At 44.2% G+C, this 16,733-nt stretch overlaps 1 protein-coding gene across 2 annotated transcripts; it reads right to left on the reverse strand.

Annotated features, from left to right (window-relative positions):
- Positions 1–100: 100 nt before the first annotated feature.
- On the reverse strand, positions 101–14,955 carry si:ch211-117c9.5 (sodium- and chloride-dependent creatine transporter 1). Of its 2 annotated transcripts, XM_053424259.1 has the most exons (14): positions 14,338–14,955; positions 12,945–13,244; positions 9,933–10,064; positions 9,479–9,803; positions 8,979–9,111; positions 7,552–7,686; positions 7,332–7,435; positions 5,410–5,534; positions 4,565–4,677; positions 3,621–3,761; positions 2,308–2,410; positions 2,118–2,218; positions 1,870–2,040; positions 101–1,737 (listed from the first exon to the last, which is right to left on the reverse strand). In XM_053424259.1, the coding sequence occupies exons 1-14, from the start codon at positions 14,366–14,368 to the stop codon at positions 1,609–1,611; spliced, it is 2,043 nt and encodes a 680-aa protein (XP_053280234.1). In that variant the 5' UTR covers positions 14,369–14,955; the 3' UTR covers positions 101–1,608. The 2 variants fall into 2 exon arrangements, with proteins under 2 accessions (XP_053280234.1, XP_053280235.1); XM_053424260.1 differs by lacking the exons at positions 101–1,737; positions 1,870–2,040; positions 2,118–2,218 and having other exon boundaries at positions 2,405–3,232.
- Positions 14,956–16,733: the final 1,778 nt, after the last annotated feature.

Below are 16,733 nucleotides of genomic sequence, written 5' to 3' on the forward strand. Positions count from 1 at the left end.
CATTAGAATGTAAATATTTGTAATTTATAGGACAAGACTGTGTCACCTCTGAGATGAAGAGGAGGAGGAAGGGGGGGGGGTAATCCTGTTATAACCACCTATTCGATTCCAAACGGCTGCAAGAAGGAGCTGAAGTGCAGATATGATGTAATAGGTGTCCACAGCGTGGGTGTATTTACAGTCAGTGATCACACGTCTGATTCTTATATTTTGGGGGATGCAGTCTTGTCTCATCTATCATAACTCTCTTGCTTTTGTGGAACAGTGTATCGTAATAGACGGTACACAGTACATGTTACATATGTAATTCAATGATTTGGGTTGTCCCATCAGAGTATATCTGCATCAGGCCTTGAAAAGTTTTTTTATTTTTTTGACTTTCAGGAAATGTGTTCAATTGCTTTCGTGTGCAATTCTGCAGTTTCTCACGACCAGAAATAAATGCTTTTCCTGCAGAAGCTGCGTCTACAGTATGTTTGACAGACATCCTACTCCAATGTGAAAAAGGGCTAAAACAGAAACTAAAATTTCCTTGTGCCTGTTGCTCAACACTGTGTCCACAGACTGATAACACTTCCAGTGTAATGCTTTATCAATATTTATCGGTCAAATGTCTCTTGGAATTTATTTTTTATACATTTTTTCTGCACATTGTTCTGTGTAAATAAAGATTCACAAAAACACAGTGTCCATCTTAATCTGGTCATTTATTGCTTCTTTCCTTTCACCAAGACTCTTGCCCCTCCCCACATCCCCGCCTCCTGCTCTTTGCACAATTCGATCTGAACTTTCTCTCCGTCTCCTTCTGATGGAAATATTGATCGTCATCCCCCTCCGAATATTGTTAACACTGATTCACAGACCCCACAATACACTGGATAAGTTAGTTCATAACACACAGCTGGAAGTGGTGATGCATTTTTCTCTTTTTGATTGTTTTGTTTTGTTTCTTAGAAATGGAAGCTGTTCACGAAGAGAGTTCACTTGGCAGGAAACAATGATGGGCAAACACAACGCTACATGTAAATGAAGACACCACTGCCACAGTCCAACACGCACTCTTTCTTACTTACACTCACACAGGCACACACACATTCAGACCATGGCATATCAGCAGCGAATGTGAGGTCTTTCATTTCGAAAGTTTCTCGAGATTTTTTTTTACGTTTCTGCCCACTCACATGAAAATGACATGACATGATGGGAGGCTTTTGAACTTAAACACAGAGGCGCAGTGAAGGGAAGATATCGCAACTACACTGGACATATCCCACTCACGGACAAGACTGGACGGAACAGCACAAAGGCAGGGGACAGAGAGAGAGGGGAGAATCAGCGAGGTAGAGTCAGAAAGCAGAGCAGACGGAACATCAGCCTGTGATGGCTGTATTCTTGCGGTTGGGTTTCAGTTCTTCTCCCATCTAATCTTTGGTCCAATTGTCCAGGGCTTTTCCATACCTTCAAAGCTGTGGGCTGCGTGATTAATCTGCACTTTGCTCTGACTGGGCCAGTGTGATGTGCATGCGTGTGGGGTCGTCTGCATGTTTGTGTCTGTGTGTGCTGATGTCAAAGGCGACCTTGGATCTGTGTTCTGTCGGTCTCAGGTCATCAGATGACACTCTCAAAGGGAAGCTGATTCTTGGTTCCAGCAGGGGGCAGCAGTTTGGCCTCGCTCTCTGGGGCCAGGTACTCCAGGTGATGTCTGCCCCAAACTGGGGTGGTAAGGTGCTGCCACCTCTGCACAGAAAAAGACAAGGACACGATGAGCTCGCTCCTGGACTGATGCTGGAGCTTTGAGTTTCAAGATATCTTAATTCACTCTCAAGATAATGTGCATATTCATCCATGTTTGCACCGTGGCCTACTGACCTCACGCAAAGATCCTTTGCAGCGCAGCAGTTTGAAGAGAACAGTGACAGGGATACAGAGCATTGAGGACAGAGCCAATAACCAGCCGATTACTTCACCCCACAAGGGGTACGTATACGACGAGTTGTAGGTCAGGGGCTTGTAGTTCACCACGTGGAACAGGAACACACCCTGTATGCACACAAAACTGTCAGCGGTTTGCAACGGCCACGTAGAACAAACAGAAAACCACACATAACAACTCTTACCACACAGACGACAGGCGTGATGTAGGACCAGCACCACTTCATGTAGGGTAGGGGCTGGTAGCCGATCATACGAGCCACGTCGTCCATGAAACGGTCTGCGCCTGACAGGGATGACATAAGAATGCTGAGATAATGCCTTTGATTGTGTTGTTTGTGTTGTTTGTATTGCAGTTGTGCAGCATTGTCTCACCATAGACCCATGCAATCACCACACACTCCCAGAAGGCCTGCCACAGCAGAGTGATGCCACTGGCAGAGTAGTAGTCAAACAGCTGGAAGACATACATCCCTCCCTGACAGAAAGAGAGAGAGCAGTGAGGATCCAGACTTTCCTGCTAATTCGTTATGTTTGACCTGATTGCAGCCCCGTCTCCAATGTTCGGGATTTCATCCCATTTCAGTCCTGGCAATGGTTTCCTAAGCCCATGAAATTTTGGTGCAGATCCAGGAATTCCTTTTCCCCCCACTTTCTTTAACATTGTGACATTTTCACCAATTTCCAATGAGACACCAAATAGATGATAAAACAGGGATATTTAGACTTCTCATATCTATGAGTGTGTTCACTTTAGTGCGGCTAGATTGAATTTAAAGAGACTGTTGGACCTTGGCGAAAGTGTGCAATCTGTAGTGAATAATTTGTTTCCTGTATGTCTATGGTACAGAACAATAAAATAATAGCTGGAGTTTTTCCTGGCAGTTTGTTTAATGATCAACCAGTGAGTACCAGTGAAAACTGATATAATTCAAAGGCTACACAGGTGTGGCTGCAATAAAAAGTGTCTACGTGCGGCAAACAGTATCATTACAATGCAACAATAAAGGCCACCCAACAATGTGAAGTTGGACCATAAGACGAGAGGGAGACGATGCCCAGTGATACCGTGATGAGATCCTTGTGCCCATGTGATCCTGTTTATCCGGCGCCATGGACTGACATTCCAACATGACAATGCACGTCCTCATGTGGCACAGATTTGTAGTGCCCTGTCAGACGCTGAGACGTCCCTGTCCTGCCTTGGCCTGCATACTCGCCAGACAGGTCACCCATTGAGCATCTGTGGGATGCTCTGGATCGGCCACAGCCGGAAAACATCCGACAACTCCGCCAGGCCCTTGTGGAGGAGTGGAACAACATTCCACAGGCTAGTATTGACTCTTCTGTGATGAAGGTGTGTAGCACTATACGCAATGAAAACTGGGGGATATACCCAGGACTGAACAACTTTAACTAGACTTCAGCTGCGTTGCTTATTTTGCAGTTTAACAATTCAGCTTTGAATTCACTCGACAAATGTTTATGCCATAATAGAAAAGAATTAGTAATCCAATGTGTACGTCAATGAAGGCTGCATCCCTTCTAAGTTTATAATAGAATCATAAAAATAATCTTCCGACCCAATAGTTTCTGAATGGCATTGAATTCGGTCTGGAAGTTATTTTAGTGCATCCCACTTACATCCTGACAAACAACAGAATGAGGTCTAAAACTCCACACTGTACCTCTGTGACCATCGACATGTCGATGAGGAAGCAGATGAAGCAGCAGATGGCCGCCACCACCTCTCGGCGCAGAGAGCCCAGGACAGATTTAGGGGGCAGCATGTCCATGATGCCTGTTATCAAACCTTCTACCCCGACGAACTGAAAAAAAAAGCAAAGAGAGAAAGAATGAGGAGAGAAGTGAATGACAGACCCATCGGTTGAGACTCAAGTCTGTATGCTGGGATGTTGTGCACAGATGTCTGCATTGTAACCTAGAAATGCAATGTACTTGGAAATAGCATATTGCTGACTCAACCCCATGACTACCCGCTAATGTTCCCTTTCAAAGAACCAATGTACTGTGTGTCAGATGCACATGACATGCAACTGCGAGGTGAGCATGTCCGCTCACACTCTCTTCCTCAGTCTGCAAACGCAAGGATTGTTTATGTGTATCTTTGCAGAGACATATTTCAACCTGAGTTCAACCGTGGAGCTATTTTTACATCATTTACTAGAAATGGCAGCACATGCATGGGCCGAGTGGCTGTGGCAGGAAAAGGAGAAACATGAATGCAGAAGAAATGAGAGAGAGAGAAAGAGAGAGAGGAAGGAAAGTGAGAGTAACTGGAAGGATCGGAGAGCAGACAGACGCTCTCTGTGTGAATCAGACAGAAGCTCATTGACAAATCCCTGGGTTGTGAAACAATGGATGTAGGCACTGGCTCAAACAGACACACAACAAACAGGCTGCTAAGAAATGCAATGCTAAAACTGGACGCGGTGTGACCGTTTGTGCGTGAGGAAGTGATACAGAAACAGAAATGTAGACAATGCTACTAAATAAGTGCTGCAGAATCAAAACAGCAAAAATACAGAAGCAGGTAATATCCTGCATTAGCACACAGCGTCCTCTCAGACAAAGCTAAGGTGGATAGAAACAAACTGAGATGTGTCCGTACCTGGCTGTCCAAGCCCAGTATGAGCAACATGAAGAAGAAAAGTGCAGCCCAGAGCGGCGCCAGAGGCATCAGAGTCACAGCCTTGGGGTAGGCAATAAAGGCCAGGCCTGGACCTGCACATTAAGAAGCAGAGTCAGAGGCATAAAGTATCCAGAGCAGGGCTTCTCAAAGTCCAGACCTCGGCCCGCGTCCAAACTGGAGAGTGAGTCAATCTGCACCCGGCGTTTATCTACAGTACATTATGAGGTGTAATGTTTCGATTATGGAATACATTTTTATCAATAAAAAAAATGGAATATGCAGTGTGGCTGGAGATTCTTCACATTGATCGTGTCCCCTGCTGAAGATGGTTTTACTCTGGCTTTCTGCCTTATCGTTGACAGTGTTGTCTTAGTGACGCTAACTGCTGGAGAGTGTTGTGAGTAGATACAAAATGTGTCTGGACTAAAACTGTCTGAGCCGTGTGTCTGCCTCGGTTTTGTGCTGACCCCATCACAAGACAAGTGTCTGTTTTGATGTAATCACACATGGAAGTTCAGGGGGTCACATGTGGTGAATATCAGAACATATAAGTGTAAGCTTGTATTCTAAACAGTTAATTTGGCGAAAAGCTCAAACCTATGAACATTTGGATCAGTGTCTCAATCTGGCAATCTCACCTCTTGTGTCTGTTCAAAGGTATTTTGACTATTTCTATTGGCATGAATTTGAACGTATGGTGCTCTATCCTTAAATAAAAATCCGATGTGGACGTTGCGTAACCCCTGATTTAGCTCTCACTGTCAGCCCTCTACTCATTACAGTGGGTTTTATGCTGCTACATTGTGGGGATGCTGTATCCTTACCACTCTCTGCTACCTTACTGATGTCCACGCCTTGCTCTTCAGCCATGAAGCCCAGCACAGAGAACACCACAAAGCCTGCAAAGAAACTGGTTCCACTGTTAATGAAGGCCAGGACGAATGCATCCCTGCAAGAAGAAAGAGGAAAAGAAAGAGAGAGTGGGTAAAACAAAAGAGCAAGAATGTGACTGTGAGCAAAATATGAATTACAATATCCTGTAACATGAGGCTCAAAATGTATGCTGTGTTGGCAAATCAGGGATCAATAGCAATTTCTCTGAAAGCTTCTGTTGTCGCAGTCGTTGGCAGGAGGAGAGGAAATAAACCAATGGTAAGTCTGTTCCAATGTCTGAGAGGGGGAGAGTTAAATGATACCCGGACTGACTCGCTGTATATACAGCACAAACTGTATCTAACATTATAATTATTCAAGCATTTATACATTTATTATTTTGGGGATTTGATTCCCATTCAAATTCAAAGTCAACATTCCAGTTTTATGGTCAGCACAGTGAGTGACCTTCAGTTTACTCTGATAAAGTCAAGTCGAGTTTGCGACACCAGCCAAGAATCCGCTCTGTATAAACAACAGTTGCAACACGGTGGATATTATAACAGCGGCTGCCTTCCGCGGCAAACACCACTCCTTCAGCCGTCAATAAGCTCTATCCGTGTGAGGCAATACTCATAGGAATGCTTATGGATGTGTATAATTACGAGAGTGGGTGGTTGGGTTAAGAAAGCCGGCCGCATCAAGACCACATTGTTTAGTAAGACTGCAGGTCTATAGCTGCACTAGTGGCCCTGTGAGGCTGTGATGCGGTGGAGGAGATTTAACTATGACCAAATAAAAGCGTGTTTATCCAAGACAAGGCTCAGCTTTTATTAGTGTGTACTTTGGACTACTGTGTGGTTTAGCTCACCTGCTCTTTGAACTGAATGCTAACATTATTATACAGAAATTTGCTGAACCCTCAAGAGCCCTGGGCTATTTGGGCCGTTTTGGTTGTGTTTGACTTTGCCTTTAAATACCAGGTTAAAAGATTTTACCATGTTAATGTTTGGTATATTTTCGGCACAAAATTGCTTGTATAACAAGAAACTTTTTTTCCCCCCACATAGTATATCAACATATCAGATACAAAAACACACAAGACACGAGACCCCCACTGGCTCCTGAGTCCTAAATACATTGGCATCACAGCTCAGTTTATATATACTTCTTCCAAGATATTCTGGGCTACTTTAAGAGAGTGTGAGAAACAGAGCTGAGCGGAAATACCTCAGCATCTGTACACATCTTTTAACTTCCAATTAAGGTCACGGCAGAGAAAATACCAGATGGCAGGATATTCGTGAAGACTCCTCCTATTACGGGCATTCCAAATATCTACAGAGAGTGATAAGATTATCTTGTTTTTCAATTATCCCTACTACTGCTGAGGTGCTAACGATCACAAACGTGTCTTCATGTATTTGAATATCTGTTAAGAGTTAATACTTTTAGGCTCATCTGCCAACAGAAACAAAACTATGGAGGCCACCTGTAGTTTAAACTCGGCGCTACACTCCCCTCTTCACTACGGGCCGGCTTGACCTTCTATTGTACCAGTTCATATGTATTATGAAATAAAATAGAGCTCCTCCTGGAAACCCATTCGCTTCTATTATTATCACAGAGGAAATTACTTTACATGTGAAATGTGAGTAGTGGGCCAGGAAGTCCGGGGGCCTTCAGACATAACTACTCCTCACACTCATACAGTGCATCCATCAATTCTAATGGAAATACTATCCTTTCTGGTTTGTTTAAGACTAATCACGTCAATGCTCACACGCAGCAGTACACTGAGTCTGACTGATATTTGTGTTAACGTTGGCCTCCTTCCAGTGACAGTGTCTTCTGATGTTGTGTGTTGACTCACTGGTAACAGTTGTTATGGAAGCGGTTGTAGCTGCCCAGTGCAGTCAGGGCACCCAGTCCGATGGCATAGGAGAAGAAGATCTGAGTGCCGGCATCAATCCACACCTGTCACATAAGGGAACTGTGTGAATAATATTTCACACTCTTTCTTTTCACTGCCCTGCTGCAGACAAAGAGTATGTGTAAGGATGTCCACATGCAAGCGAAGGCAAAGCTTATACCTGTGCTTCTCCGAGTTTGGACCAGTTTGGTTTCAGGTAGTAAATGATCCCATCTAAAGCTCCAGGTAAAGTAATTCCGTGGGCCAGGAGAACAACCAGGACCAGGTATGGGAACAGAGCAGTGAAGTACACAACCTGCAGAAAGATGGAAAAAAGGGAGATGTGAAGTACATTTCTAGACATCCTAGCACCAATTTGTAGAATATACTTGGAGGTAGGGAGGTGAGGTTTGAATGCTATGCATTAACTTGTATTAAATAAAAGTAGAAAAACTCCACAGTTAACAATTAAACTCCTCACATTACATGAGGTGAGTACATAAAAAAGATGTGGTTATATGATGAATTTAACAAGCTAGGTTCAGTGCTTATTAACATGGTCCATCAGCTATGGTCAAATGTTTCAATGCAACTGCTGTTTTTATCACTTGGATTAAGCATTTACCTGCTTTGCAAATACTCAAGGTTTAAGTAGAAGCCCATTAGGTCCTTCCTGTAGTAGATGTGTAATGGGCCCTGTCATGTTACTTTGAAGAAAAGGTAGCCTGTAAATGGAAAGCCAGACAATTTGTAAACCTCCTGCAATAGCAGGGGTTTTTGGCAGACCTTTTCAGAAAGTAGTCTTTGTCAAGTTATGCCCCCATGCTACCTTGAAGAAGCAAGTCCCCGCTAAATCAGTGTGGTAAGAGCAAAGTAATGAGAAAGCACATATTTGCCTTGATCTAGGGCGAACATGGTCAGCTCTAAAACATCTACATCGTGGAAAGTTACTAATCGGCTTACAGCTGGCTGGCTCAATCTCCTTCATTGTTTTCCGCCTCGCTCTACGAGCTGCAGCTACTCTGGAGACACAAGTATGCAAACACAGACAGCTCCATATGCTACAGAATATGGCCGCATTCGTTTTTTTCCGTCAATGTTTCAGCGCACACACATTAAAACAAAATGAGAAGTGGACATCTTTTTCAAATGGAACAATGCATATGGAGCATTTAACATAATAGGGGTATTGGGATCAGAGTAAGATTGTAACCTGACTGAAACTTAAGCTGCATTTATATGTTTACACACACATAAACATAAACAGGAATATAATATACACCTGTATATAAACATATATATATTAAACTCTTCATATATATAACTATGCAAATTAGCAGACATTGAGAGAATACAGGTGTTTACGTTTTTCAGTCTAGACACTAAAGCTGATTTGGGGTCAAGGGGCAAAAAGCTGCAATTGTTTAAATCTTTCACACAAAGCCATGCAAATAACACTCTGCACTCCGTGAACCCTGTGGGTGAAAAGTTATATTTCATGCACAGTGCAGAATACGAAGCCATCAATATTAATCTACACTGACTAAGCCCTGATCACTGGCATGTGACATTAAGCACCATGAATTGCACAGCCAGAAAGTACTTTACCTTGCCAGTAGATTTAACACCTTTCCACATGCAGAAGTAAACGATGATCCAGACGGCGATGAGACAGAGCACCAACTCATAGCTGATGTCCCCGGGCTCGTGCAGCCCATCAGACAGACGCAGCACTTTACGCCTGGGAGGGAGAACACAGAGACGAGTCCATAAGAAAAGCCGACGGTTTCCAAACACACCAATGGGACATTTGTAGATCTAGTGTTTAACTTCATGCATGAGTCTTTAAGTAGAAATACAACTTGAATATGGGTTCAATAAGACTTTGATAGGCTTTGCACTGTGAATGTCCTAAAAGTTAATTAAATAATCAAATCTGTAACATTAAAAACATAAGAATAATCAGAATAAAGGTCTGCATGACAAAGCGCATGGACTTGGATACAACGTGCAAAAACACAGGTCAACTTAGCGGTGCTTTCAAATCTTTATGGCTTTTGATTTGGCTCTAGTCCTCCATGACAACTCCCAGTCAAATTACAACATACTCCCAGAACTCGATGACAGGGGAGCGCATGCCTTCGTGCTCCGCGCAGCTGCCGTTGAAAAGGAGCAGGGCTGAGGACAGGTTCAGTGGGGGCGTAGAGGAGACAACGTTGAAGGGGGTGTCGGCAGATGACAGCAGTATGCTGCGGTTGTAGCAGGCGCGCCGGAAGTCCTGTGTGCAGTTGGCCGTGTTCCAGGGATGTCCACAGGTGGCCCAGGGCAGGGGGTTGGTGAATGAGTGTAAGAGAAAGTAGAGGCCCCACACCAGAATCATGATGTAGTAGGTGTTACAGAAGAACACGATCACCATCGAGGCCAAGCCCAGACCTGGCAGAGAGGAGGAGAGGAAAGCACGGGATGCAGGGTTACAATTGGCAAATCAGAGGTGATAAACAGTAGTAAAATAACTTGTGATCTCTGTGTGTCAAACACATTAACATGAACATAGTAAGGTACCTTTGAAGAGGGGTGCAATATTCCAGGCAGAGACCCCTCCTTTCTTCATGAACTGTCCCAGTGCTATCTCCAGGAAGAAGACCGGGATGCCCCCGATGAACACGATGAGCAAGTAGGGGATCAGGAAAACTCCTGCAACACACAACAAACACATTCATCACAAGGCACCTGAATTAACAGGCAGGTAGATACAGTGCATGGTGTCATTATTGGAAACAGCAAGGAATTCAGTAAAACTCAGAACAACCCTCTGTAATAAGTAAAAGCCCACGGCACAGTTTGGATATCCAGTAAGAAGCATATTACTATAGTGTTTGTGTGGTTTATAGTCCTTTATAACTCAATCAATAATTATAATGGTATTATAATGATAAGAATTGCATCAAATTAACCATTTCGCAATAACAACAAAATATTATGTAATATTAAAATCGACCTTTGTTGTTGAGCTGAGACTTCGTTGTCATTTACTCTAAAAGGAACATTTACCAAACAACTGTGTTGACAAACACATGTGGGATTACATGTTCAAACACTGAATTAAACCCCTGAACACACCATTGTAAAGTTTTTCCATTTGAATTGCAAATATAACAATGAATAAGATAATGTCAAATTATATATCTTGATATGATTGATCATAGTTCTTTGGATTAGTCTACAGATCATATGTGTAATGATGTGAGTGGAATGCATTGGTATGCCACAGACAGACGGAGTTAAAAGTGTTCAATTATTGTGTCAATTGTCTCTTATTCTTAAAATAAAAATTCAGTAGAAAATTAAAGGAGACAGACAGTGAGTGTCAGCGTTTTCTATAAATAATCTCCCTTCAGCCGCTTGTGCCGGGGCAGCAGCTTGCTGTGATCAGGAATAGAAAGCGGGGGGGTAGAAACTACATTAAAAAGACGGCATGGCCCTTTTTAATTCACTAAACGATTTGGTTTGATTAATAATATAAAAGGGTGATGCCACCCCACTGCGCAGATGGGAGGGAGTCACATGACCAGGTGTGACGCAGAGCAGAGAGAGGCCGAGAAGAGAGGAGGGAAGGATGGATGGATCACAGGAAAGGGACACAAGAGAGAAACTGGGACAGCACTGTGGTAGAGGAGCTTCAACGAATACACACACAAAAAAAGGGCCCCCCCACGCCACTGCCCTGGTCGTTTCTGCAGCCATGTTATTGATTGACAGTTTGTGCCTCGTTCAGTCCATCATCTTTATGTCATTCTGTGAGTGCAGAGGGCTGTAGCCTTATAAGGAAACATTGGTGAGCGGGAGTCTAACAGAGAAAAAGGGGGTGGGAGATCAAGAGAGAGACACAGAGAGGAAAGGAGAGAAAGAGAAAGGGAGAGAGATGAAATAGGAGGCGTGAATGGAATGACCAGAGAAAATGCTAGGGCTGACATGCCCCAGCATATTGGGCAAATCCACGAGGAACTGCGTCCTTAATAGGTTTAAGTAAATCCTCTCTAATCACGACTGGACCAGACACATCAGGCCAAGAAGCTAAGTTACAAATAAATAAATAAATGAGATTTTTCGCAGAGCGTTAATTCCACACGTTTACAGTATTATCTTCTGCTACAGTCTCAAGTGGAGTGTGTCCTTGAATCAGTAGCAAGACGGCTCGTCTACAAGCCGCAGACCTTATCTGACACAGTTATTGTTATGTTACAAGGTGTACTCTGGGCTGGTCAAGGACGCAAAACGAAGTATTGTAGTGGATATGGCTGTGCGGGGGGAAAGGACGGAAACGGTCACAGGACATTTATTGTGTGACGTACCCATATGCCTCCTTATCAGGAGCAGAGGGGGAGAGAGCACCTTTGTATTCGACGTGAGGTCCGGGCAGGAGCACAGGGGGTGGACTGTGTGAGGCAGGCCATTGTAATACGATACCAGAAGGTGGGTATCAAAGCCATGGGTCACAAGACCCACACACACAAGAGAGGGAGGGCTGGACCATGAAACACACACACACACACACACACACACAGAGTTGTACCATTCAGTTTCAACTAAACACCTCGTAAAAAAAGAGAAAAGTGGGTGTAGGGCAGAGATAAGACTAGTCAAGGCCAGAAGCTGCAGTCCGGGGAGGTTACTGTAACACAAGCTGGCACAGATATACTGTAGGAGTCGATACAGACCATAAAACAACATGTATGCCAGTGAGTGATCAGCGGACTGACCGAAGGGCAACTTATATTAGGTCTGAATGTGAAGCAACGGTCGGCTGTAACAAACAAAGTGTTGTCCCACCAACTGCCAGGAGTATCTGAGAGAAAAAGCTAAGTGAATAGTGAAATACCAGGAAGATTCCTCAAATTAGCTGAACCACTTTTTCCCACGAAGAATTTCTAGGATTTGTTTTCCATTGTATTCTAACAGCAGGTTAATGGAAGCTCTGAACATACAAGTTTAAAACCTTTGGCCTTTGGTGATGACGGAATCTCCCAATACGTAGGGAAATTAATCAATAAGTCTGGACTGTTTCTCTACAGCACTTTTCTAGTTTTATCGACCAATCAAAGCACTTTAAGTTATGAGTTACATTCACATATGTTGCAATACACTGGGCTTTTTGATCACATACACACACACAGCAGTCGCACAGGTCTTTAAGGTCTAGTGTCTTGCCTTAGCAGACTTTGCCTGGAGTGCAAACCGGAGGAACCTGTGATCGAACCACAAACCTTCTAGCAAGTGGACGACCCGCTTTACCCTCCTACGTTTAGAGACACTATCAGTGGCTGGATTTTTAACACTGGTGACGGATGACACTGGGAGGACCGTGTACAGTGGTGCATCATTATTATAAGATAAACTGTTTATGACTGAAACCTCTTCGCTTTCACACTCGTGTTTTATACTCATTAGTATAAGAAACTATGGATGTCAATCTGAAGTATTTTAATGAAATGGATCCGAACACATTTTGAAATGGAACTTCTCATATAGTAACACAGAGATTTATTCTAACCACACTGTGGACCTGAAGCTCACCTCCTCCGTTCTTGTAGCAGAGATAAGGGAACCTCCACACGTTGCCCAAGCCAACAGCAAAACCCACGCAGGACATGATGAAGTCCATCTGTCTGGTCCAAGTTTCCCTCTCCACCACCGGCACTGCCACCCCGTTCCCGGTCCCGGTTGCAGCCACGTCCTGGGCCTGCGGTGTGCCAGACCCTCCACCCTCACCACACCCTGGCCCCGCTCCAGGCACGGGCACCAGGGGGCGAGCTGACCCCCCACTTTCCGCCTCAGACAGGGTCCCTGCCTCGAGCTGGGGGAGACTGATTTCACCTGGAACGGGGGAAAAGAGGGAGGGTCAGATGAGGAAGCAGAAGAGAGAGGGGCAGATAAGACACCAGGGATGAGTCTGTTTAAATACAGAGGAAGAGACCGTATTCTAACACTGATGTAAACATACACACTCATGTAAACATAGACACAATTTCCCACCACAAGTCAGAACTGGAGACGGAGGAACTACACTCTCCTCGCCCAATGAGTGGAGAGGGAATCTGAAGGTTTTCCCTTCATTGCAATTGAAATTCAAATCACTGTGCACTTTCAGAGGGTTTGTGTGCAATCTGCCTTTACACAATCACTGCTTGGGCTGAAATCACGTTGCTGTTGTGCTGGCATCACTGAGCCCTCCCCCCCCGATGCTCATTCCCTCTGTCTGTCTCACAGACAGGGGGTGATTAGTGATGCTGCGGTGCAACACAGCACAGAGGAGAGCCGGCTGAAGGCACAGACTCTGACGCTCACGCAGCTGTCTTTTGTGTCCATTTTCCCACAAGCAACAGTGAACACATGCAGGCAGGGGGTCTCGAGCACAAGTAAATGCACCGATGTGCCGCTCCACTGCTGCCATCCTGTGATATCAGCATCAGCCGCTCTGTGCTGAATGCAAAAAGCCAGGCAGCTGAATCCAGATCAGAGCAGTTTGAGAGGGTGAGCGAAAACAGAGGAGGGGGAATGAAGAAGAGGAGAGTGAGGAAGGTGAAGGATGGAAGCAAGTTGATGAGAGGAAACCTGTGGTTTGAGAGTAAAGCTTGATCCAGATAGACCCCATGTTGGGTTAAGAATAAAACATATCTATTGTCCCTGGATCTGAATGGGGGGGTTGGTGTGAGGATGGAAAATGCCTGAACATGAGTCATCTAATTCTGTGAGCATGGGTGATGCTCTGAGATGATGACGCTCTCAAATCGTCGGGGTTAAAACCTGACATTTGATTTAGTTGTGGGTGCAAATGTGCATACAATTTTCCGCGTGACGTGCACATTCAGACACCGTCATGTGTATCTGTGATGTGATGAGGGCTGAGGCAGCTCCTGAGGCTCAGTCATGTGATAAGCAAGTGCAGGTCATGCAGCACCATACTCACCTTGGCTGTTCTCTTCCAACTCAGGTGACATGTTGTCGGATGGAAAAACTGTTTCTCTCCTTTTTCAAATGAGGCTGGCAGCTGGTGGCTTGAGCCAGAGGGGCCTGGTTGAAGTTTGTATGGACGTGCCTGGCTGGTGACAGGGCTCAGGCACTCACAAAGGAGCAGCTATGCAGAGCTGAGCTTGTCTTTTTTTTTTTGTTGTTATTTTTTTTCTGAGTTTGTTATTTTCTTTTTTTTGCCTTCTTTAGATTGAAAAACAAACAAAAACAATCGCAGTCTGTTTTTTTGTTTTTTTTTAACACACGTTGGATCCCCTCGGCTCGGCCAAGAGACGGAGACGGAAAAAAAACGATGTTCACAAAGCAACGCGGTCAGATGAGCCGATGACAGGAGCGGATTCAGAAGCAGTCGACGAAGCACTTGAAGGATAGCCTGAAGAATCTCATGGATGACACTTAGATGGAAATGATGCTGCGCCTGAGGGAGAGCAGCTGGTTCCCTGTCGTCCTCGTGTCGTTCCAACGGCGCCGGTCAGGAGTCCTTGAAGCTGCGGGTTGATGCCTCGGCTCGACAGACGGAGAATGTGATCTACTCCGCCAGGGTCCGGGAGCTGAGACCGACTCTACCCCGCGCCCTCCCTCCCTCCCTCTCTCTCTCTCTCTCTCTCTCCTCTGCCGCCGCCGCCGGCTGACGTGATTGGCTGAGACCGAGCCCAGTGCAGTGGGTGCGCACAGCATCAGCAGCCGCAGCAGCGGCAGCAGCACGTAGAGAAAATGAAAGAGAGTCACAAGGATGGGGTTGTGACACTCTCATGCATATTCACACCTACACACACACACACACACACACACACACACACACACACAAATGCTTGTAATTATATCTTAGTGCGGACACTCATTTGCGTAATGCATTCCCTTTGCCCTTACCATAACCTTAACCATCACAACTATACGTATAACCCTAAGCTAAACCTAATTCTAACCCTAAAACCAAGTCTTAACCCTCAAATAGGCCTTTGAAAGAGTGAGGATCGGTCAAAATTACCTAACTTTTCAAAAAATGTCCTCATCCTGTAGGGTCATGGTCCTCACAAAAGTAAGTATAAACACACACATCTTTCTTTGGGAGGACACTTACTGACTAAATGCATTCCCTAGCCCCTAACCTTAACCATCCCAACTAAATGTATAACCCTAAACTAAACCTGATTCTAACCATAACCCTAAAACCAAGTCTTAACACTGGAACAGTCCATTAAAGGTAAGTCAGAAAGTAAGGACCGGCCAAAATGTCACTCTCACCCTGAAAGTTATAGGTGAAAAATGGTCCTCTCAAAGATATGTATACAAGTTCACACACACCCGGAAGCATACATGCACACAGGCACGTACACACAACTTCCATTCATTGTGAATAGCAAAACCCACACATCTTGAACAGTCTATCTTAGTGAGGACACTCATGGGCATACTGCATTCTCTTGCTCCTTACCCTAACCTTAACCATCCAAACTAAATGCCTAATCGTTGCCCTGACCTAAACCTAATTCTAACCCTAACCCTAATAATAATTCTCCCTCCATAAGGTTTAGACTTAAAATAGTCCTCATAAAGATATCTGTACAAGTACACACACACACACACCTATCCTTACTGGGACTTAGCATTGACTTTCATTCATATATAAAAACCTTATATCTAATCTTAACCAAGATCAATTCATGCATATCGCGAACCTTAACCTACCAGCAATTCACATATTGCCACTAACCTTAACCAGGACCTTAGAAGTTAAGTTCTCTTAATAACACACACACAGTAGATAAACGCCCAGAGCAGCGTCTGATGCTGTTATGTTCTGCTTATTTTGTTTACATTTCTGGGCAGCAGGACCTGTAGGGAGGATGGTTAACAAGATATATTGACATTAATATTTTATCACTTGTTAAGTAATTTTTAACCAATGTTCAAATGTGACTTTTTTGTCAATATTTTTTCAACATTGTTATATTTTTTCAAGAAAAACGCAGGATTTCATAGACTAAATAATCAATTGAGTATTTTGAATCCATCCTGCAGTTTTTGTGTCCTCATTCTAACCCACAGTGTGTCTGCAGTGGTGTCCTTCAACGAAACTAGTGATCTTGAAGAGCTTGGGCTGCTGTATGACATTGGGCGACATCTAGTGGACATTATCTACATTAACAGTTTTGCACAAATGACCGCACTCACACACTACTAATAAAACACTGCTTTATACACGTCATAACATGGAGCAAATACGATGCAAATTCAGTGCAACATCAAGCTGTGATAAATATTTTGGTAAATATCCACCTCTGCAAGGTGAGAATCCACGGAGGAGCACACACACATGCTTTGATCTCGCTG

The sequence above is a fragment of the Pleuronectes platessa genome, chromosome 6 (assembly GCF_947347685.1).
Source record: "Pleuronectes platessa chromosome 6, fPlePla1.1, whole genome shotgun sequence".
In the NCBI taxonomy this organism is placed as follows: Eukaryota; Metazoa; Chordata; class Actinopteri; order Pleuronectiformes; family Pleuronectidae; genus Pleuronectes; species Pleuronectes platessa.

Excerpts from the sequence above, each read along its gene's own strand:
- si:ch211-117c9.5 (XM_053424259.1), bottom strand. The coding sequence starts at position 14,368 with ATGTCACCTGAGTTGGAAGAGAACAGCCAAG. Across the intron at positions 7,436-7,551 it reads CCAAACTCGGAGAAGCACAG|GTGTGGATTGATGCCGGCAC; the intron begins GTATAAGCTTTG and ends CTTATGTGACAG. Across the intron at positions 2,219-2,307 it reads GGTGATTGCATGGGTCTATG|GCGCAGACCGTTTCATGGAC; the intron begins GTGAGACAATGC and ends CATCCCTGTCAG.